This window comes from Anarhichas minor, unplaced genomic scaffold, assembly GCF_050575085.1.
Source record: "Anarhichas minor isolate MPS153535 unplaced genomic scaffold, ASM5057508v1 ptg000090l, whole genome shotgun sequence".
In the NCBI taxonomy this organism is placed as follows: domain Eukaryota; kingdom Metazoa; phylum Chordata; class Actinopteri; order Perciformes; family Anarhichadidae; genus Anarhichas; species Anarhichas minor.
This window is the reverse complement of record NW_027466536.1, coordinates 3,307,476-3,332,388: the sequence shown is the minus strand read 5'-3', so window position 1 is coordinate 3,332,388 and position 24,913 is coordinate 3,307,476. Positions and strand designations below refer to the sequence as shown.

At 43.5% G+C, this 24,913-nt stretch overlaps 1 protein-coding gene across 2 annotated transcripts; it reads left to right on the top strand.

The window, feature by feature from the left end:
* The first annotated feature begins 2,233 nt into the window (after positions 1–2,233).
* Positions 2,234–24,758, top strand: LOC142938786 (protein arginine N-methyltransferase 8). 2 transcript variants are annotated; one of them, XM_076082187.1, is made up of 10 exons: positions 2,234–2,314; positions 7,089–7,334; positions 9,052–9,207; positions 13,153–13,216; positions 14,052–14,194; positions 15,301–15,388; positions 16,569–16,684; positions 19,679–19,829; positions 22,267–22,388; positions 22,897–24,758. In XM_076082187.1, exons 1-10 carry the CDS (start codon positions 2,249–2,251, stop codon positions 22,978–22,980), a joined length of 1,236 nt encoding a protein of 411 aa, XP_075938302.1. In that variant the 5' UTR covers positions 2,234–2,248; the 3' UTR covers positions 22,981–24,758. The 2 variants fall into 2 exon arrangements, with proteins under 2 accessions (XP_075938302.1, XP_075938301.1); XM_076082186.1 differs by having other exon boundaries at positions 2,249–2,314; positions 7,104–7,334.
* Positions 24,759–24,913: the final 155 nt, after the last annotated feature.

Genomic DNA, 24,913 nt, shown 5'->3' with positions numbered 1-24,913 from the left:
AAAAACAAGGCTTTACTGGGCATTTAGCAGTCAAAACAAAAACCACTCCAACCGGGAGTGCGGGAAATCAAAACTGCAATAAAAGCAAAGTCATAAAAAGGGCTTGGACACAAATGATACAGTCACAAAGCGTGGAACGCAGAGGGTCACCACGAGAGATAACCACTGGAGATGCGACGAGTCCACGGGGAAGGAAAAGGAACAAATGATAATCCGTCAACTGGAACAGGGCAAGCAGGGGAGTATAAGTAGGTGAGGGGTGATGAGCGGATTCCCGGGAGGTGAGTAGAGATGAGTGGGGTTGGGAGAGGGAAAAGCCAGGGGCAGGTGATTGGGCACAGGTGGAGAGAATGAGCATGATCAGGAGACACACACACACACACACACGGCAAAGCCCAACCGTGACAGGAGTCAACGCAAGAGATTCACTTAAAGTAAAGAATGTATTAAACTAAGGTTAACATAAAGCAAGCAATGGAGTGGGTAGATCAGCCTCATCAGGAATGAAAGAATGCATGGATGTGAGCCGTATGTGCTGTGGAGGTTGTGAAAGTGCTAAACCAAAAAGCAATGCAGGGCGAAGAGTAATCAGCTGACGACCCTCCATTGTCCGCCACTTGACAGCGGAGGTCGGCCAGGACATCCTCCAAGACAGATGGAGGGGCGCCAGCTAATTACTGACATGTGAACATTATCTTTGTGAACATGTTAGCAAGCTAAGGTTTGCTCAAACGTCTAAGAATAGCGCTACAGAGCCGCTAATGTGGATGGACACTTAGTCTTGTTTGCTTCGATGCAAAGTACATGACTACCTGCGCAGCTATCATGTTTATTCGCCCAGATAATCTTTACATCATGTACTTATCCAGGTTTTCTTGCATTTTGCGGGTAACAGGTATTTGTGCGTATGATGGCTCTATAGGTGTGGGCACCAAAAATAGGATCTTGGCAGGTTCCTGATGCCTACTGGTGCCGGGAGACTGTCTGCCTACCCTCTCTACTAAATAATGTAACAAGTGGTGAGTGGTGTGGGTGGCAGCGAGGGATGGCCTCTCCTCAAATAGATTCCGGGGCAAAAGCAGAAGGCTTCAGAGACGAGATACGCTAGCTCTGACTGCAATGCCATCCTGCAGTCATTAAGAAAACCACTGCAGTTTAGCCAGAATCATGTTTTTAAATTTGTTTTTAAATTTTGGCAAAATATCTCAAGAGAACATCCTGGTTACGTGTCAAGGGAAAACCTGCAATCATTTTTATTAGAGAGGCACAGGTGTCTAACAGCTGAGAGAGGAAAGAGAGGCATCAGAGGGGAACGATGTCACGTGAATGTGTGTTTGTTGGGGACGTTCTGCTGCATCCCCGGACAGAGCAGAGCAAGTGAAGCATATAACAGGCGTGCAAACAGCAGCCAGCCCTGTCACTGCCCCTCTGGTCAATGAGACAGGAGTGGTCACTTCCTCACACTATCTGTGTGTGTGTGTGTGTGTGTGTGTGTGTGTGTGTGTGTGTGTGTGTGTGTGTGTGTGTGTGTGTGTGTGTGTGTAACCTGAGTACAGAGCGTCCTCGCTCTTCAACAAGGAGTGAACCAAACTCCAACTTTCTCTGGGCAGGCAGCGTTCAGCACTTTGCGAGGATGGAGAGCAAAAGCTTCCAGAGGGGTTCCATGCAAAATAACGAGTAAGATAAGATAACAATAAGAAACCCGTGGACACGTTTTAAGAGGCATCAGATTTCCGTGCATGTAGGCTCTCTGTGGCACTCTTGCGAGGCAGCAGCGGACGAGGCGCTATTTTTAGAAACGCGGTAGAGGAATCAATCAAACTGCGACTTAACCGGTGTTTTCATGACAATCTGTTGCTTTTAGTGGCGCAATCTTCTGGGACTCATGTCTGCGCTCGCAGGGTCAAGGGGACGGGACGGTGCATTTTCCATCAGTCTGATCTCTGATGCCAATTGATGCCTTTTTCTCTCGTGCTCTCCAGGAATGCACACCGGTGGACCTCAAACTTTTGCACCATGGAATCCGCTACACATGACGGCAACAGCGGCGGCACTGCTTTTGGGACCTCGCGTAGTTTCGTGTCTTTTCCCAGTCTTCGAATTTCTAAAGAACACTGCAGTTTGGGATGTGAATGACAATTGCTGTTGAACGATACAGAACTAAGGAGAACATCGTTGAGGCGCATACTATTTCCTCATCCTCTTTACTTCTATCAGGTGTTGAGCGCAGTCTTTTTTTCTGGCTCCTATGGGAATCAAACACTCCCGCTGCATGCTCCTCAGGAGAAAAATGGCGGAGTCTGAGAGCATTGAGGTAAGTGTGAGAGAGACACCTTATTATAAAAAAGGTATATGAGAAGGCTCTGTCAGAGTCCTGCAGCATGTTTATCTTTAGTAGAAGTTGCATCCCGGACAAAATGCAGATTCCGTCCGGATAGTGAGACAGCAGCCTGAGTGATCAGATATAGGCTGCATCTCTGCAAGGATGTTGAAATGAAACATGTTGTGCAGAGCAGGCTTGAGGCAAATTAGTATTTCCAACATCGAGTACACTTGGAAAAAAAAAATCAAGCATATTTTTACTGGTCAAGCTTTTTTAACCGTGTAGCTCCCAATGTTGCGGTGTGATTTCACTTATATTTTAGAAGATGGGACAGTGGCAGGACGTTAGATCCCCCCCCCCCCCCCCATGCCCACTCGTTTTGTCGAAAGAAATCTAAATATATTATAATGCATTTGCATGAAGACAACCCGTTTAAATGAGGAAGACGCTGTGAGGATGATGAGGCTGAACGGGGCAGAGTGTGCTGCTGAGATCAGAATGACTTGCGCTGTCCAAGGTGCTGCAGCACCCCGCAGATCAGACGACACGGAGAATGCTGCGACTTGTATGGAGCAGCTGTTTTTTTTTTGGGGGGGGGGGGGGCAAGCTGAAGACGTGATGAGTCTACTTTATTGGCTTCCTGGTCGCCTGACAGGGCCCTAGGGATCCCCAGGATGCAGGAAATAGTTTAGGTCTACCATTTGTAGCCCCCCCCCCCCCCAAAAAAAATCTGATAATGCATTTTCCCAAATGCACATTATATGATCTACATTATTTCACGTTTCATTGAAGAATTCATCCAATGTAGCTTTTTTTTTTGTTATAAATTCAGAGCAACACCACATGAGCCCAATTTTGTATTAAGTGCAGTGCCACATCTGTATTCACAATGTGACTGCTGAGGGATAGCTAATGCTGAAGAGATACAAACACCCTGTGAAGTTGGCCTCATGTTGCTCTATATTAATGATTATTCATCAAAAGAAAGAAAAAAGTTACCTCAAAGCAAGTTCATTCATGGGCGAAGCATCCCTCAAGCTCTCAACATGTAGTCAATGCGCTCACGTGGGAGGGCAGCAGGCAGCTGATACATTACGATAAGAAGACACTGGATGGATGGATGGATGATCTCTGCCTTCCTCTGCTCTCTGCTGCTTTGGAATGTGTGTTCTCAGAGGCACCTAAGTGCCGTAATGGCAGAGGACCAAACAGATACTCTTTCCTGACATTGATGCTGATTTCCTTCGACTTTATCACAGTAAAAAAGCTCTTCCTGCTGTCGGCCATTATCGCCCTTTAAGTCAGCTATCTGGTACTTTTCTTCGGATATGCATTAAAACAGAGCATTCCCCACGTATCCACCTACTGACGTTATCACTGACTTCAGGACTAACAAGCAGGCGCCATCTTTAACAGCCAAACAATTACAAACACATAAGTGCCAATCGAATGCCCTTCTCCAATAACAATTCTCACCTCAGTGTGTGGACGAAGATCCAGTCTGAAATGCAACCCCGTGAGTTTATCTGTCTGCGGGGTCAGAGGCAAGGACGTGTCTCAGTTACACTCACTGCAGCTGCTCTCCTCTGATCGTACTGCACCCAAAATCTACTTTAATCTCTCCGTTAACGATGGCCAGGGGCGATTTCGTTTTACCGCAACTTTTAGAAAGTTCTCATTGATTGAGTATTAAACTTGGCAGCTTTAATCACCGCTTCTGTGGCCCTGTCTTGTGATTATTGACTCTTTAAGGGACAGCTGGTTATCAAATCCTGCGTTTTGTCTTTCAGTGTTGTAATTTATTTTTAGAGCATGCCAAGATTTCATCTGCAGTCTTTAGGAGTGTGTGCATATCATGACTGAACCTGGAAACATGTGTTTGTCATGATCATGGAGATGTCTCTCCATGATCTCATGCTCCCCTGCTGTTGTTTTATGAAATGCTGGTACATCAAGTTTGTTAGTTGGGTTGAATGCTAAAAAGCTAAATGCTCAGAATTTGTTGCTCAGAAGACAGTTTTTATATACAGATGCTTTATCACTAACATAATTTGTACCAATCAACTTCAAATCCATTAAAAGAAGGCAGCACTCAAATTATTATTACTTAGCCTAATAATTGCTATTCTAGCTCATTCTGTAGTATTTTAGGATTCCCATGCAAATTTAGCTTTAGATTTTGAATGATTTGATTATTGATTGAATGATTTATTCAGTAAGTCATGTGTGGATGTTCCAGGTGTACTAAGGAGAAAGCACTCGACATGTATAGTAGTAGAAGGCTAACTGGGTAGCTATGAAATGAGCTGTCATTCACAGTACATGAGAGTCTACAGCCAGCTGCTCCATAAATGGGTGAAATGCTAATGTTAGCATGCTAACATGCTGGTGGAATAATATTCACATGTTCACAGTGGGTCAGCATGTTTACATTTGCTAATTAGCATTATTTGACACACCACTGAGGCTGATTAGTTTTGGTCATAAACCAAAGCCAAATTAAAATTTCACAGAGAGCAATGCTCTCTTTTCCAGGAACGCACTGATCTGTCACAGTCTGATCTATAGCCATCAGCCCCACTGGAGCAGTTGGGGCCTTGCTCAAGGGTACCTCGTTGGTGGTAATGAGGGAAGGTCATGATCTGTCTGTACAAAATGTCACTATCCGTCCAATAATTGTGGAGACATTTCAGTCCGGACTAAAGTGGTGGACTGCCCGAGATTACCGTCTAGAGCAGACCGTGGCATTGTACGGCCCCCGGGACGTCAATGGGAAATTAGGAATAATGCTAGCTAAACTGCAAAAGCAACGTGCTCAGAAGATGTTGGTTCTCTTTGGATCGACCTCCATATGTGAACAAACATTCTCCGGGATGAAGTTTAACAAATCCAGAGCCTCTCTCGCTGACGATCACCTGTCAGCTGTCCTTCACATCTCCACCTCACACATTCAGCCTGACTTCAGTGCACTCGTTCAAGCCCAACACAGACTACATTTCTCGCACTGAACTGAAAAACAGAAAATGAGATCATTGGACTGCAAACAATAGTAATAAAAGTACTCATTTTGCAGAAACATGATCCCTGTCAGTGTTTTACTATTATATATGGATATTACATTATGTATATATTTCATTATTCCTGCTGCAGATGTTTAAGGTGGAGCTCATTTTAACACTGTTGTTCAGTTTGGGTAGTTAGGAAGGGTTTGAGAAATTATGTTTAAAGTAACAAGTAACTAAAGCTGCCAGATAAATGTAGTGGAGTTAAATATACAATATTTCCCTCTGAGATGTAGTGGAGTGGAAGTACAACGTTAAAAAAAATGGAAATACTCAAGTAAAGTACCTTGAATTTGTACATAAGTACAGTACATAAGCAAATATACTTCGTTATATTCCACCACTCATCATAATATTTACTCTTACCTCTCGCAGCTTATCAAAACCATACAATGTATTGCTTTTTATAAAGAGGTGGAATAATATTGAGCAGGATTGAGTTCAGTCTATTGATCCGGCCCTCCACAACAGTCCCTTTTTCTCATGTGGCCTCTTGGGAAAAATAATTGCCCACCCCTGGTCTAGAGCCATGAAGCTAACATGGTTAACACCTGATATTTCAGCTTTAAGGCAATAGTGTGACCAGTCAATATGTCCCAGTTCATGGCATTTAGGCCCAGCAGGAAGAGAGAGGACAAAGATAAATATGATGTCCATCCTAGGGAAAGATACAGGTGGGAGGAGGATGATTGATTCTCTCAAACAAGGAAAAAAATCAATGTCACCGACTGATATCCTACTTTAAGTCCACTAGATCCAACAGCATGACTTCATCCATTAGTAAGGTTCTCCACCGTATTGACTCTGTTACATTCCAGCCTTATTACATTACATTAAAGGATGCAGGACAGACTTCAAAGTGAAGTTTATATTGGAACAATTATCTGAAGTGACTTGAGATCACGGTTGTAGATATGGATGTACTTCTGCGGGTTAAATTCTGCCGCCCATCGCCTCAACAATGAAGACGGGAAACAATCTTCTTTGAAAAGCTGAACGGCCTTGGAGGTTGGAGGTGAAGCTCTGAAACTTTTTGCATTCCTGAGACACAAGCCTCTCAATTTTCTCTTTTCTTTCTTCTCCGAGATTAACAAAAAGATATACTGAGCATCGCCGTCAACCTAATTTCATCCACCTTGCCAACTATTTATCATTTATTCTTAGAGGGCTGAAAGTTGGAATGAGTACAAACACCAGAACAGCTTACTGGCTCAAAACTGAGATCCTGGGAGTCCGTTTCTTCATCTCTCTCTCTGTCTCAATCGCAAAACCAATACACACTCACACACACCATGGCTAGATCTTCCCAGCTGGCCTTACAGGTGATAATCAGGGCATTATGGGTGTACCGTCTGTGCAGAACTGAGCTTTCTTGCCATCTGTTCTGATGACATACAGGCTGACTTCACGTCAGTAATCAGAGTATTCTCCCGACTCAATAGATTCTCTGGACTCTGTGAAATCACCAGACGGCTTCATGGAACGGTAGCCTGAGAGTTGAGCTGAGAGGGACGAGAGCAGATGAAATTATTAAGGGGAATGGATGACGAGACAAGCCAATCGTTGCCCGAACCATGTAATGCCGAGTCGCTTGCTGCATCCATGTTTTGTTTCTTCCTTGGAAAGTGATTTGAATAACAAACACCCAGAGCCCTCAGCCTCAATGAAGTGTTTTTCCTCATTTTCTCGCTCTCTCTTTCTAGCAACCACAGCCACAGCCACGGCCGATCCGCATCATTTCATCACAGACCGCACAGCCCACCTCGTTTCCCAAGCCGGTGCCTTCCATCCGGCATGCCTCACGGTCTCCTCTGCCGCCACACACGCCCCGTGCTGCCAGCCTTCCTAGCTGTCCCGGACGGGGGAAGATGTCCAAGTTCCTTAGCCCAGAGGACATGACCTCACGAGACTACTACTTTGACTCTTATGCCCACTTTGGTATACATGAGGTATGTTGTTTTTTTATTCTGTTTTCTTGGTCCTGTGTCTGCTCTGGTTTATATTCATAGGCCCAGGTGTGTGCCGTGTCCCCCGATTAACCTCCAGGTCTGCAGCTCTGGAGAGAGAAAATGCAAAACAGCAAAACCACCAACTGCCCAAGATGTTGCTGTTGGGCATCTGATGCCATCATCAGTGAACACCAGTCATCCATCCTTTTGCAAACCTGGATGTAAACACAATTGCGTTTGGAGATGCAATAGATCAAAATTGAAAGAGGAAATATCTTGTTGACGTTTAAATGGACAGTTGCCTTTTCACTTCCCCATAAGTGCTCAGAAAATATAGTCAAACTGCAGACTTCCTGTTTGATGGTGGGGTTTATCCAAAGGAGTAATAGTGCTTATAAATAAAAGAAGAAAATAAAAACCATCTTATAATGACTCATAGGGTCAAGTATCATAATACCGTTGTTGTTTACTTACTGGCTTTCTTTGCAAGCCCATGTCTATAATGCATAATAAACATACATAGATTGTGTTTTATTACTACTGTATATGATTATAATGCGCTCATTATATTTCCGTTAAAGAACCGCTAAATCGTTTTCACGCGGATTTTGGCCAAAGCTTCCGTTATTCATTTGGTCAGAAAATTGAAAAGAAAAATCAAGCAAAGGAAACTCACCTCAGTGAGTCGTGGACTAACGACTAAAACCACGAAGTCACTTTACGAAGCACAGAAAGCCAGAGTGAATGAGTCAAATTGAACAACTTTGTGCTGCACACACTCGTGTCACAGTGTAGGAAAACACATTGCTATTGCCACATCAGTGACAGCAGTGGCTGGGCAGAAATCATGAATTGGCTTTCACAGTTTCTTTTGTTCTGCTCAAATTGGTCTCCATCTTTTGCTTCTTCTTTTTTTCTCTTCTTGGACCTTATCATCTCAGACTCCTCTATTGTGTGTCGGTAAGGCTCTTTAATGATGATCACGTGTGACATTTGAAAAAACTAAACTGAGCCTCTCTCAGCCTCCTCCTGCTCCGGACTACAACCTACAACAACTAAATGCTTTATGTCATAGGCGCTTAGAACCATGGCTGGGGTTACGCTCAGCTAAATCCATCAAAGGACATGAGATCTGAACCCTGCCTGGGAGAAATCTCTGCCTCAAGCTTAGCTCAGCTTAGCTCTGCTCAAAGGCTGGACTTGATGGCGAATGGTAGAGGATTGGTGCAACTTTACTTTCGCAGCTATTTCTAAGACAAATCTCCCTTTATGTGTCTCATATGATTTCAAGAATTGAATATTGTATCGGTTCAGCTGCATTGCCTGCGGAGGAAACATAATATAAAAAAAGCATGACCTTGTGAGATGAATCTTTAATGTTTTTTTGGAAAGTAGGACAGGTGTGTTCTTTTTGTCATTTCTGACTATTCTTCACACTCACACATATGCGTGCACTCGGTAAGAAATGCAGACGGACTGAGCCTGGAGGCTCATGGTGATTATTCAGTGACACCAGCTATAGATTTGAATATAGAGCCATACGGCAGAGACGAAATAGAGCAAGATTAAGTGAAGGCTGTGTGCTATTTGTCACCGCTTCACTGCGGATATCACAGCAAATCCAGACCTCCATGTCCATCCAATGTTTTCAATTCAACAAAACAAAATTTCCAGCTGTGTCAACATCTTCAAATCATTCTGTCATATGCTAAACCAGGAGATGCTGAAGGACGAAGTGAGGACGCTCACCTACCGGAACTCCATGTACCACAACAAGCACGTCTTCAAGGACAAAATCGTGCTGGACGTGGGAAGCGGGACAGGGATTCTGTCCATGTTCGCGGCCAAAGCGGGGGCAAAGCACGTGTATGGGGTAAGACGTGTTTTCATTTCAGTGGAGCGTTATCATGCTGAACCATCAGGGTCCAATCACTGCGGAGCCGCTCGCACTCTGTGCATGTCCATGTGTGTGTACGACTGCCTCCCTGTATATACATACTAACCACTTGTACGTCAGGCGCCCTGTAGTCTTTCGAGGAATATCTCGTCTGACAGGCAAGTGATAAAAGCGTGTGGCCGCTCAGGCCGGTTGACAGGCTGAGCCGCAGCGATTTAAGAGCTCTCTTTTCATTGTGTCCCGCGGCAGAAGTAATTGGTAGTCAGGGCACATCTGAGAAATACATGCCGGATACACACCAACAGTTTGGGATAACCACGTGGAAATTTTTGCTCCAGACAAATGGAAGGACCGGGAGGGTTAGGGGGTGATTAACTTGGAATTGCCAAGAGACTTGTGCTGAGCTACTGGTTGACATTATGTGTTTATGTGTGACTTTGCCTCGCATCCCATATTTGTTTTCCTTCCCTCTGCTGCAGTCTCGCTCAGTTCGTCTATCTCTCTTTTTGTACGCTTTACCACACACTATAGCGTTACTCCTGCCCATCTGGAAAGGCTTTATCAACGTAAATGGGGCTAATATTTCGGGGATTTGGTTCACCTTTGACTTGGATGCTCTCAGTTTGAGTTCTGCACCAATGCCCGATGCCTTTATCAAAACTAAAGCTCGTAAAGCTCCATGTGAAAGATGGGCTTGAGAGGTGGAAGGGCTGGGCTCTGGGCCAACAATAGCTTCACTCTGTCATATGGACCTCGTTACATAAAAAAGAAGAGTGATAACCTCCATTCTGGCTCCACAGAGTAACCATAAAAGACTCTCTGCTGAATTCTATACCTATCAGAGTAATATAATCACGATAAACTGAGCTCACACTTAACAGACGTTCATTTTGAATTTAATATTTTTCTTCCTGAAAACGTTTTAGGGAGACAATTTTTGAAGAATATAAAATTTCACAGACCTGTAGCAATAACGGAACGGTTACCGGCAGGAGAGCAGTGTGTGGGATTTTATTTAAACCCCAACAAGTACAGTAAATAAAGAGTGTGTAGTGTGGTCAGTCCATGAATCATTCCAGCTCTCAACAACCCCTGGTATTAAACTATTGGTGGCAACTTCAGTCCACCAGCTCACACGTGCAGATTGTAAACTGCCCGCCATGAAATCACAGAGGGCCGATGTAAACTAGATCTTCAAGCAGATGTATCAGGGTCCAAACGCGACTCTGAAATAAAATCATGGTGGAATAGGGCTTTAACAGGTGGTTTGATATGTGAGGGGTTAGCAGCACAGTGACGGGATCTGATCCAGGCTTGGATCACATGGATTCAATAAATGTTGCATCTCATGCACGAGTGACAAAGAGTCATGTAGTTTAGATAACTGCTCTCTGCATTGCGGTTAAAACCTAAAAGACAAAAGAGGACATCTAATGATAAAGCCAGTTAGAGTCAGATACGTTTCGATGTAAGAACACCCCCAAAAAAACCTTTTTCATTTTGTTTGTACAGTATGTAAAAAATACACAGGGATGTAAATTAGCATGTGATGTGACATTTCCATGAGGCTTCAGCTACGTTCCATTAAACACACTTACACTTTGCTGCGACTCCAGAGAAAAGGACTTGTGGCAGCACGACAGCGACAGGGACTCTTCCCGACACCAGTGAGAGTGTGTTGACTGCAAACACGCCTCGAGGCCTCAGCGCTCCCACTGCAGCATGACGCTGATGGACACATGGCTAATGGCTGTCTCCTGTCGCAGCGATTCTGAAAAAAAGATGAGGAATCGTTGCCAATTAGAGGGCTGACGTTGGCAGCCCTATTATCACAGCAATGCACTGGGATGCGTACACCTAGTGCAACATGTGGCGCTCCCGTTTGTTTTTGCAGTTGATACAGTCGGGTATTTAATAGGTGTTGTGTGTGTGTGAGCAGTTGACGGACAGAAGACCGTGGGCGCCACCAGCAGCATCTTGACCAGCCCTCCACTAATAGGCAGCAGAGAGCAGGGCTGCTCCAGGGAGGCTGTTCTAATGTCAAGCACCCTGCAGGCACGCTCAGTGGGGAAAGTGAAGACCTCAGCTAGAAAGCAGAAGCCATAATTGAATTCCAGTCTGTGTGTTATACTGCAACGACAAGAAAAAGAAGATGGTATCTCCTAATTTGTCAATCTTTGGTGTGTGGCTCTACTGTATAACCCTTTTTTCTGCCTCTAAAACAAAAGACTTAATTCTTCATGAGAGTCCGAGGCAACAGCTGAGTGCTTCTATTTTTCAGCCGGCTCCCTCCACAAGGGTCCCAGCATGGGTTTGCCATGAGTTCATTCAGGAGTCCCCTGCTTGATTGCGAACAGATGGACCTCCTGCCGCATGAATAAGTCTGCACACCTCTGACAAACAGAGTCCCAGGGGAGGTGGAAAAGAGTGCACACACTCAGGTGGAAATCTATACTCTCAGACTCCCCCGATGCTGAAAGAGATCGGTATTGACAAACGCCTCCTCCTGAATTATGTTCTCATTTTGTTTGGGAGCTGCTTACTAAGAAGTGTCCGGGGTTTATTCTGATGAATGATGGAGGCTTTATTATGTTGTAACTCTGCTATTGGTGGCACCTCAATAAATCAGCCATGAGTCCTGCATTGGTGGGCGGAGGAAGTACAAAATATGTCAAGCAAGGAGCTGTTGATTCAGAAAGAAAAAAACGTATAACAGAGAAGGCATAGAGGAAAATGTGACAGAAATGTGGGTATTTCAGAAGGAGAGCTATGGGACAAAAAAAGGCAGCGCGGTAGAGGATCATTTAAAAGAATTTAAAATGTCAAAAGACTAATTAAACTACAGGTTGAAGCTCCCACTGGAGACAAACGACTGGTTGCAGCCGAGTAGTGACTAATCTTCACCCTAATTACTTAAAGTAAGATGCCCTGGCAGCGTTCCAGGGTCTGGTCCCCTTGCAAGTTCGATCCCGTCTTGTTCCTTTGTCTTCCACAGTTTCAGCTCGACCCCTGGACGTCTCTTGCAAAGCAAAGTTAACCGAAGTGCACAATGTCAGATGATAATCCCTCCCTTGTTAGCTACCTTCTGCCGTCAGGCTCACTGTCACAAAATACTGTAAGTCATTTAAAATAAGCTACTTTTTGCCGTCGAACTCTGCAGACAGGAAATAAAATCCCTTTGAGAGAATGCCTTCACAAACTCTAAGCTGGTTAGCTGTTGTATCTCACCCCCCCCCCCCCCCCCTTTCTCTTAAAAACTGGCAGAGATCCAGCTGCCCAGTTTTCAATTCCCAAATCTGTTTGCAAGTGGTTTTGTATTCAGGACTGCGATGGAAGCCACCCACGCAGAGATACTAAACAAAGATGACCTTGTTTGCCACCCCAGAGAGCACCTTATGGTGGCTGCACTGTTGGACAAGCTTTCATGCAGGGAGCAATACATCAAGAAAAAATGTTTCAATTCTGGACTTTGTCTTTACTCCAAATAATAGAAGGAATTGGAGTTCACTGTGATGAATCCCTGGAGAGGTAGAGCAGCCAGATGAACACACAGTCAATGATCGTCACGCTTCCAGTAACCTCCTGAGAAGAAAATAAATTGCATCCTGGTATTATAATAAAACAGCACGATCGTTCTTTAGCAGTGGGGGGGGGGGGTTAATAAAAGTGATGGGGCTTGCTTGGGATCTCCTTGCATCCCCCTTTCAAACTGAACCTGATGTATGTGGTCAATTCATGCTGACTGAGCTTTTGAGGCATTCCAGTCAACATCAGTAAAGCTGACATTTAAAGTCTTGTGAATCTGCGTTATAGGCAAACTGAGGACACGTATGTGTTGAAGACCTTCCATTAAAGATATTCTCTTATCTTTTATCTTTCTATGGTCATTTAATTATTTTTTTCTATTTTTTGTTCTGCCAGATTGAATGTTCCAGTATATCAGAGTACTCAGAGAGGATCATCAAGTCCAATCACCTCGACAGTGGTAAGAGCCCCCCCCCCCTTCTGAAGACACTGCACTTCATCTGCAGTGAAGGGAGCTACAGACTAGCTTACTGTCATGACAGACATAGTGAATGAGGAGCAGAGAGGGAAGGCTGGCAGATACGCATGAGGATAAGAAGAAGAAGGTTTCGTGTTCATCATTCCGTACTGCACTGGGCCAGCTCATTTATATTCACTTGCACAAACATGCTGCCAACTTATGGCACTTCAAAGCATATGTTTTCAATCATAACACCTCTGTAGCTTCTGGAAAAAAAAGACACCAAAGCTACTGACTGTGCATCTACCAAGTGATCGCTCCATAAACCAACCTGTCAGCCAATGTTCTGTCTAGAAGCCTATGAATATCAAGTATGCACAAGTAATTGAAAGGACAGTGAACACTAAGTTTCAAGCAGGAACACATCCCCAGTTGGAGTAACAAGGCTCGCATGTCATTCTGACAGACACTTTTTTATCACCGGGTAGACTCTTCAATAACTTATTGGCAAAGCAGAAAAAAAAAGCTGAAGTCAGCTAATATCTGGGAGGGCAATGATCCACTCCTCCACTGTAAACCCCAGCAGGCTTGATTTCCATAACAACACCCTGGCTGCCATGGTAGCACGTACTCTATATACCTGTTTCTTTCTGTCTCACACTGCAGTTTATTTCTTGCACGCAGTGATACAATATTGTCACGTACTGTATATGCATAATTGATGTATTGACTTTTATAGGCATTGTCATTCCTACATTTCAGCGTTAGACACTTTTCTGTCCGCCAAAATACCAAAAATTGATTATGACCTAAAAATACGTGTCGTGTGTTGCAGTGATCACCATCTTCAAGGGCAAGGTGGAGGAGGTGGAGCTTCCTGTTGAGAAGGTTGACATCATAATATCTGAGTGGATGGGCTACTGCCTCTTCTACGAATCCATGCTCAACACCGTCATCTTTGCCAGGGACAAGTGGCTGGTAGGATGTGTGGAGTGTGTGTTGATGTGTGCATAGACATGATATGCAAGTGTATCCTGCATTAACATCAGGCATCATATCGCTAGAGTGCAGTATCTAGAGCTTAAGGCTGAAATGTATTGTTTAAAAAAAATGAACTGATCATCTAACAACAGTCCAAATGAAATTCACAGCTATCGGTATTAAATTAGTCGCTATCTAGTCTTTAAGTACTACTTGCAACCCTTCTTCATAAAACATAAAACGATCCAATAATTGAAAGAACAGCAAACAGTAGACCAAAGTTCCTCAACTTTATTAATGCATTTTTTAAGGTGCAATATACAGGATTCAGAGCATTAATATAGCAGCAAGCAACTATTTGCTACGTAAAGACATAGTGGAGTGACGTCTACCTGATTAGAGAATGAAGTCGCTCATAGCCGGACCGGCCGCGCGGGCTTTTAGTGCATGTGAGCGTGCATGTGAGCGTGCACCACTGGTTAGCCTACGGCCGCTGCTCTGCACTGCTCTCGTACGGCGGTTACAGCTGACAAAGCCGTCCCGACCGATGTTGTCGTTGCGGAATCGTTGCACACACCCTCCGGTTCCGCCTCAGGTAAACACTCTTAGCTCTGTCAGCTCTGTCGCTGTAGTTTGCACTGTTAGCGCTGTTGCCACCGTTAGCTGCAAGCTGCCAGCTCAGCCGTCGCCCTGGTGAGAGCCGTTGAGAGTCAATAGAAATGCTTCCAATCTCGTATTCAGCACCTTTAATATAGTCCACTCAAAAATGCAATGATCATTACAGTAACAGAAAGAAAACAAGCAAGGATAGGAAAGACATATTATATTAATAAGAAGTTTATAATGTTTGCAGGAATGTTGCATAAACCATTTATATTATTGTTTATTATCTTCTGTGATTGGAAAATAATAGTTATAGTCGTATACATCATAAACAGCTCTGCTAATCCAGTCTGCGCACAGAGGGAACACGCACATCTCAATAATTTAAGGTTGGTACTTGGCTGAGGAATTAAATGCCCCCGGTGCTGTGATGTCGACCTTTTATGATGTATGTTCAGGGTTAATTGCAGAGTTATTTCTTTGCCTCGTTTGTCAAACAGAAACCTGGCGGATTAATGTTTCCTGATCGCGCCTCTCTGTACGTGGTGGCCATAGAGGACAGGCAGTACAAAGACTTCAAAATACATTGTGAGTTCAGTGTGAGTGTGAGTGTGTGTAAGTGGGCATTACCTGAACCTGGACTGTGAAATGACACACACTTGTGCTGTCCCTGGCGTCCTCTGCGTGGCTCTTGGGTGGCTGTAACCAGGATTATGTCTTTGCATTGTAAGTGAACCGCAGGTGTAGAACACCGCCCACACCTCCGCATTGCACTCACACGAACGTGGGCATACTCACACACACACGACCTTTCCAGCTCTGCAAATGATTTTGAACTTTTCCTCAGACACAACACTGGGGGTGATAATTGAGTTCGTTTTTCTGCTGTAGTCATTGTGAAGCCAGTGCACAACCTAAAACACAACAATAGCCAATAGGCCTCCTACTCACACTCCCCCATACATCTGGGAAATTATGAAAACCACACTACACCATGAGAAAGTCATATCACATTGGCTCACTGCTATGCAAAGCTTTCCAATGATGTCTGGAGACCATTATTCTGTATTTAAAGTGTAACACATAGCCAGAGTGGTGAGACAAGTGCATATATTGACCAAACACTGTTTCTCTGCTGGTCAAGATGACCTTTAGACTGAGTTAGAAGTGGCCTTCGCAAGCACTCCAGTATTCTAAGAGCATCCTGTGGACATTAGTGCGACTCTGGGCTGAAAACTGCCTTAGTTAAGTGGGCAGCATGATATTCAAATAGAGCTCATAACAATTCCGTGGGGGTTAGCGACCTGTTCGTTATCACCAGCTTTCCTGCGCTCTAAAGTAGTTCTCTTCCTTTTGGGTCATGATAGAGACGTTTGCTCACACACTATCTTAAGGAGCTTAATGAATAATGTATGGTGTGATTTTAGCCAGAAGCTGCAAGGATATTCAAGGCAAGAGTGTGGGCTGCGTTCAAGGAGGCTCATGTTTACAAATCATCCCCGAGTACAAAATGAAAATGGGGGTCTCACTCTGGGGGTCGTATATCAGATTATTCTGGGAAGCTCTACGAGTGAGACTGCAACTATTGTTGTTTTACAGCTGCAGCCCAACTGTTTGCATCTCCTGTGGCTTTTTCCCACCCTAAGAACACTGAACTAACTGAATCAAAACTTGGAAAGAAGAAAACTTTTGTCATTTGTTTTCATTTTACAAAAAAAATAATTGAGAACATGCTGGTAAAGTAACTCAATCATGCTGTATTTACCAGGGTGGGAGAACGTGTATGGCTTTGACATGACCTGTATCCGTAATGTGGCCTTGAGGGAGCCACTGGTGGACGTAGTGGACCCCAAACAGGTGGTGACAAACGCCTGCCTCATCAAGGTTGGTAACATATTTTAGCTAATGGCAGAAAATGGATTCATCACGGAGCCTGACCAACTGTCAATGCAGTGCAAATGAGAGTTGACGTTGGTGTATCCAGTTGGATTACAATGTCAGTTATTCTCAGATGTCAGAAATATCTAAAACAACTATTGGATGGATTGGCGTGTAATTGGGTACAGATATTCATGGTGCCCAGAAGATGAATCCTGATTGATCGCCATAAATTGTTGTGCACACATTCATGTTCCCCTCAGGATGAATTTTTCCATAACTTTGGTGATTCCTTAACTTTTCATCTAGCATTCTCTTTTTGATCAAGATGAGTCCAATACTTTGGATTATGACTAAATACATGCAAAACAAATGAAATCCCCATCAGCCTCAACTGAACTTTGTGCTTGGTGTTAACATGTTAGCATGCTAAGACACCAAACTAAGATGGTTATCATGGTAATGATTGCACCTGCTTAGCATCAGCACGTTAGCATTGCTGACATTAGCTTTTAGCATCAAGCACCACCGTGCGTAAATACTGCCTCACGGGCAATCGTCAATGTTCAGATTAAAATGTTTCCAGAGCCCTTTAAGAACTTTTGTCCACTTCAGTTGCGTCAGTGACAGCCATTGAGAAAACTACATGGTCCATTTAATAGCTTTACTAGGGCTTTCAGTCATATCCCCACAAGTTTTGAGCTAACACGTACATCAAAAAACTTAGTGCTCAGAAGAAATGTTAATCTCAACATGTAGAGGGCGAACTCCATCTACTGATGAAGATCATTTCATATAAAAAGCCCAAGCATGGCTACTAAATGGACCTGAGATTGTTTTCTTACCTTTACATTACTGATTATTAACAAGGTATTCTGATTATATCATTATATTCTACAATATCAATACATTAGAAGTCGTCCCATAGACAATGCTGAGTAAGATGGCTACTATAAACTATAATGCAGAGTTGCCAGCATGATTGCAGTGGTAAAACCCTCCCACATTAACTACAAGTGAAATAATTTGGCAAACATACTGTATGGAATGCTTTGGCTGGTTTGAGTACAACCTTGATGTGTGGCTGTTGCCCTGTCTGTGCCTCTCACTGCGTGGATTACACTGATAAAGCTGCTGTGCCATGCATGTCAATGGCAGCCTGTCTAGTCCTTCTAATTGTGGTCTTTGTCATACTGACCTTCTTATCGCTGGTATTGATTGGACGGCTCTGCCCCGTCTCGCCTCTGACTCGGTGAAAATTGCTTTGTGATCACACCTTGACTTCAGTGTTGCTGATTGTCAAGCTCCCACTTTCTTTCCCCCTCTGATATCAGACAGCCTTTAATTTGAAAATGCAGCGAGATATTACACAAATCACGCAACAAGATCAGTCATGACATTTTAATAAAAATATCTATGAAGCTGATGAGAATGCTGCTTGTCTTGGGATCTAGTGAAGAAGAAAAAAAAAAAGAAGCCTTACCACAATGATACCCTGCTGACAAGCTTTATTGTCTTTAAATGGATTACTGACCGACCTCATTAAAGTTGTATAGCTGAGGAGTAGCACACATAGGACCTCATGTTATTAAACTGTTGCTTGAAACTTTGGTAGCAATACTCACTGAGGATCAAGACCAAGTATCATCCTGCAGAAATAACCACCTGCATGACAGGGCTCTTAAATCTGTTATTTTGCATTCAGAGTAATTGCAAGGGTGTAAACATTGTACTGCATTATATTGCAGTCTTAAACTTTGAAATGTGACTTTGAGAAGTTTATACCGCATGACTAGAGTAAATATCTGGTAAATGTGTTTATGGGAGTGATTATTGTCTAAAGACAGCAGGGGGAATCTGACATTAATATTGCATTGTTTTTTTATGCCAGCAAACATAAGGCTCATTCCTCCAGAGCCCATGTGGCATCTGGCACCAAAGCTAGCAGTGAATGCCTAATATAGCCGATGGCAGAAGAAACATGGTGATCACACCTCTGCCTTACCCCTGCAGGGCACTGTGTGTTTTCGGGTGGGCTGCACTCCCCTGTGTTTCTCAGTGTTGAAAGCTACACGATATGTTGGCGCAGTGCCATTCACCCGACGGGAAACCAGGATCTGGAACAAGATGTTCTTCTCTGAACCGGGCCTAGTGGGACGATGGGTTATCAGATACCCTGTTAAACTGACTGGAATCAGGGGACATTTACAGATTTTGGGTCGCTAGCACCATGCATGAATAACAACTGGAGCCTCACAATAGTTAGAGCTCCCAGGACGACGCCAGTCCCCCTATCCTTGTATTCTTGATTGTCATTGGGATCTTGGCACAGTCCCACTGGAGTATAATGGTGACCCTATATTGTTCTGGAGGTAGAAGCTGTACTGTATTTCTTGGAGTTGTGTTTTGGTCTCCTCAATGTCATGTATTTGGCAGTACATATAACATTTTCTTGATTTTTAGATTGTTGTAAGGTTGCAAGATCATTAGTTGGAGGTTTGAATGGGGAAAGGGTCTGGTTGAAGTCAGAACTACGACATTGGCATTTTTGGAAATATGCGTGGACATGTCTGCACCCTAAAAATCCAGCTGACGCCAGCAGCTGGTTAGCATGGTTTAGTCCAAAGGCTGGAAACAGAGGAACACAGCTAGCTTGGCTCAGTTATTAAAATGTGACATCTTGGTTGTCTAATCCAAAACATGTTGTTTCAACACTTTAGTTTTTGTGCAGTTTTCAAGCCAGCGAGCTGTTACTCCATTCTCAGTCTCAGTCTGCTAAGCTAACCAGCTACTTGCGGTAGCTTCATATTTAACACGCAGGCATTAGAGCGGTATCTTCTCAGCTAACTCTGGGCTAGCTAACACATATGCATACTGTACTTCCCAAAATGCCCTTTAAAAAAAGAACAATAGGGAGAGTTTAATGTGATCAATGGTTTGTGGTGTCAGTTTTGTTCATGTGCTACAGATATTTAAGAGTTCATCTCTTTACTCCCGCAGGAGGTGGACATCTACACAGTGAAGCTCGAGGACCTCTCATTCACCTCAGCATTCTGCCTGCAGATCCAGAGGAACGACTACATCCATGCACTGGTCACCTACTTCAACATCGAGTTCACCAAGTGTCACAAGAAGACTGGTTTCTCCACCGGTAGGATGCCTCACACACTGTCTGTTACTTTACATACAGGGATCTGTGTGTGCGTGTGTGTGTGTGTGTGTGTAGCTTTAAAGCATTGGAGCTTTTTCTATCACCAGCCTTCACAGCAATAACACAGCACCACTCAGAGGTCAGGTTCAGTATTACTCTATTCTGACAGCACAGCAGAACGGATACTTCACTTATAGTTGCCAAGTTTACTTGCAAAGCTCTAATGTGGTCTGTGTTGAGACGTTGAAGGCATCTATCACAATAATAAGTGTCATTGTCACTTTACATTACAGCAATCAGGCTGGTTGACATGATCCAAACAGAGCTGGACTGGAGTGAGCAGGGGGGACGTTGTGTCAACATCTGTGTGTGACTGACCTCTAGTGGTAGTGGTGAATACCGTGCATTGAAATGATATGTACAGCAGAATGTATTACTCTAAAGTTGGTTTGAACAGTATATCTGTCTGCCCTCTGGTACTGATAATATTTTATTTATCAAACTATGGCATCATCAGAACCTTGCATCTTTTCCATAAAGAACTATATTTATATACAATCATTTCTTAACCTAAGCTTTCTCTGCCCTATACCTACTTCCCCTCTATTGATTTTCTTTAAGTTTGTCTATCAAGCAAGTTTTCCAATGTCAGACCTGAGGACTCCTGGTCTGCCAAAACTTTAAGACACAGATCTAAACTTACACACAGAGAGCCAAACGTGCAATCGAGTCCCCATTTGACATTCACATCAGACACACACAGGCTCTAAGCAAAAGAGAAAAAGGCAAAAGCGGGGGGTCAAAGATTGCGACACATGCTGGTCAGTAGAAACGCCATGTCATCTACTGAATTAGCATAAGAAACGCAGCTTGTCAGTGTCTCTTTTGAACTCTGCCCAAAAAAACGGAGAACCCGGCCTGTGCAGCAGCCATGGTGATTGGCTAGCCCTTCCATCTATGGACTCACAGAGAGCTCGTCTTTGAAGGCAACGCCACCAAGCTGGCAGAAATTCAATTTTAAAGGTTACCGAACTTTTGAGTCTCTGTAAAGCCACCGGTAATGTTCAGGGCACTGGGGGATGCTCACACTTATTTTGGGGGCTGGGGTGTCAGATTTTACCTGTCTGTGTTTACACACACACACACACACACGGTGGCGCAATAGACACAAAGTGATGACAGAAGATTGACTCGAGCAGAAGCGGAGAGGTCACGAATGCGGTCATGCATTTCCTGCCTTTTACTTCCACTCTTAGTCTTGAACTCAAGTGGATCTACTTGCTCTTTTTGCACCATTGCTTCACAGCTAGAAGGACGCGGACTCGGTTCAATGCCTCAGCTCTTCCTCTGTTTGTGCCGAGTCTCATCCTGACATTCACGCCAGGTCGATAGAAGCCCATATTGCTGTAAATCTCTGGTAGCCCCATGACGGACTGACAACCTGTCCATGGTGTCTCTGTGCCTTCTACCCGGCGTTTGCTGGCATAGACATCAGATCCTTGGAGATACTGAAGAGGGGTTAACTGGGTAGAGCAATAAAAGACAAGAGGATGACATATCTACTGTTCTCAGTCGTTTAGTTGGCGTGTTGCCAAAGTTTATACCTTTGTTGGTTCAACTTTCTTATCAGGAACACACAAGTTTAAGTTGGCTGGACTGCTGCTGGCTTGCTTGTTGGTTTTTAGCCCGGTGGCTAGGCTAGCTGGTCGCTATTGGTCTGGTCTATTATGATATAAGCTTTTTCGCACTTTTAAGGATTTTTATTGTAGATCTAAAGAAGATTTTGGCACTTAATTTACTTTGGCGGACTGCACGTGTGATGTCCGAGTGTGGATCTCGCCATCTTACCGTTTCTAAACTGAAGGAAAGCGTCGCTTGACTGGAAGCCGAGCTCAGAGAGAAAGACCAGAGTTGATTAATATTATAAAGAATTCAAATGTAACAGACGGCTTTCTTAATGGCTAAACAATAATTTACTAATGCTTTGTATATCAGTTTTATGCAATTAACAAGAGCAACCTTTGGACAGCCAGATAGTGGAAAAACCCTATTATGTCTCTCAAATTCTAATGAATCAGTAGTTACAAATGTCAAGTCACTGATTAAGAATTTATCGTTTCTCTGCCTTTGTAAACGTAAATAATCTGTTAAAAACTAAGTTTTGATTCCCTGCAGCCCTTTACCAAAAGGTAAGTTGTCTTTCAGTCATTGTGGGCTAAAGACCAGCCAAAGGGTTATTTCACAACCTGGCAACCAGTAAACACTTTTTATAAATGGCTTATGACTGATCTATAAAGCATCAATAAATGATTTATAAACCATGACTAAATCATTTATAAAGGCTGCTTTATTAGACTGTGGTACCATTTTGTTAGAATATTAAAATGACTGATACATTTTAAAAGTGTGTGTGTGTGTGTGCGCGTGTGTGTCCCAGCACCAGATGCTCAATACACCCACTGGAAGCAGACGGTGTTTTACCTGGAGGACTATTTGACGGTGCGGAGAGGAGAGGAGATAGTCGGCAGCATTGACATGAAGCCCAATGAGAAAAACATTGTGAGTATTGTTCAGTCTAATGTCCCTGATGCGTAGTGTGGTATGTGGAATAACAACACTAATGGTAATGACATCTGCCTATAAGTGATTTATCGTGTGTATGTATGAGAAAAGATAGAATGCGAGAAAATAAATAATACAAATAGAATATAAAAAGTGTTTCACAGTGTTATTTGAGCTCTTATCTTTATACCCTGTATCCTAGCTAAGCGATGACTCATTTCCTCCCCTGCCTGCCCACGACAGATTGTTTACTCCTCAGTGCTGGATAGCAGTCAAACAGGCAGCAGCACTGCAGACAAACAACAAATTCTAAGCGGGGTTCACTTCCTCCTGTTGTCTCACACAAACAGTCCATGCTTACTTAACACTACGTTCTGCTGTCAGGTCAAAATATGGAAAATCTGAGTCTCCGGTCTTATTATTATTTTTTCACAGTTTCTGCCACGTATTTGCCTCCCGTCCGTCTGACAGCCATCTTTCTTTTCTCCCTCTCTTTGACCTGCAGCGCGACATAGAATTTACCTTCGAGCTGGATTTCAAAGGGCAGCTGTGTGAAGCGGCCATATCCCATGACTACAAGATGCGCTAAGTTCGGCTGGGGGACGATGGTGCCCCGCTGAGTACAACCCCTGAGCACCAGAGGGAGACAAGAGACACTCCCACGTCCAGAGACAGACACAATGTGTGATGTAAGAAGGGGGGGCAGAGAATAAGAGAAAAGACCAGGCCAAAGACCAAGCAGAGTTGGCCCCGTTGACAATATCACTATTGTCAACACAGTGTTTGATGAAAGCAGGAAGTTACTCGTGCTCACCGTTAAACAAATCTGAATGTAACACCAACAAACAGAGGTCAGGATTATCTTCTCGTCATGATGAATGTTATTGATTATTGATGTGCGTACATGTGAGATGGAGTGACGTACCTGTGTGTTTTGTTGTTTTCCACAATAACCTGGAACTTATGGAGGGATTTTTGAATTACAGTAGAGCTCATGTAATCAATTACTGTGTTGTCCACATTCTGCTGTAGGTAGACAAAACATTCAAGGTGTAAATCTTACGTCATTTTATGTACCCTAGGGAATGATCTGAGAAACACTTTCATTTATAGTTGTATCAATTTAGCAATGTTGGACAGCAACCGAACGCCGCGGCCAAGGACGAACCTGCGTATATGTGTAACGTGAAAGGTAGCATGTGTTTGCATAGTCATTGTTACTAGTAGCTTTCTGTGAGTGTGTAATAGAGGGCGTCACACTGTTGCACAGCTTGGACTCCCCAGATGTTCCCTGTGTTGTCAGTTTGAGCAGTGATGTTGACATGCCAATAACATACCTTCCCCATCCTAAATGCCTTGACCAAGTGCCGAAATGTTCCTAGTTCTTTTCCGCACTCAGCTTTTTTTCCCTCTTCCTTCTATATATAGATGCTAGCCACTCTCTTTCTAATAGTTTAGATATTAGAGATTGCTTCAAACACAGTCTCAAGCCATGAAGCTTTTTTTACTACATCTGATCCATGTCAAGCAATCGAACCCCACATCTCTAAATAAGTCTTAGCAAACCAGATGACCTGCAGTAACCCTGTACCAACCAGTGGGTTTGAATCTAATGAGACTGAGAAGAGGTTTTCTTCCAACATGCCTATAAGTTCCTTTAGTACCATCACACGATGTGGTACCAGACTTTACAGACTGTAAACGCATCTCAGTCTAAAACGTGCTGCGTTGCACACAGCTACAAAACCATCTTTCCACTTCACATGTGCTCTTATAAGGTCATTGCCAACCAACCACTGGAGGGGTTTCTTCACTCAAGACGTGGATCTGGGCAAAGATTCCCTCACGTTAATATTCCTCGTAACACTTTAAACTACTGCTACTCTCAACTAAATACGTTTAAAAGCCATTTGGTAACACATTATCTTTCCCATGTTAATCCCAGAGTGTGCTGAATGCTATTGTTGACACAGCTAAGCCTCTATCCCCGTGTCTTATATATCGTGCAGAGATCCCGATGAATCTTTTTCAGGGCTGTTACCAAAGTGTACAGTATGAGCACTTGGGACCAATAGGAGGAAACGATATTGATAAAGCATGCAACTAATGCTAGTAACAATCAACACATAGTGCAGTATGCTGCCTTCTCAGAGCACACACTGGCTGGCTGGTACTAATAAGCAATACACTGTTATGAGTCATTAATGCTTACAATCAACAATACATGATGAGTCATATTTATTTAGAACAATACTGGTGTTGAAAGAGCATCTGCCAGTTCCAACTTTACAGAAAACGTATTCTGAAAGCCCGCTGCTCAAATGAAACCCCAAACTATATAGTTTATACGTCACACTAATTCCAATAAATTGGCATGTTAATTCCACAAAATATGGAATATGTTGTTTCACATACTGTTATGTCAACTTAAAAAAAATTGAATAAACAGCAATGTCCAAACTCGTCCACTGGGTGATGCTGTACAACTTATTTTAATTTCAAGGTACCAGGAAGAAGAAGTC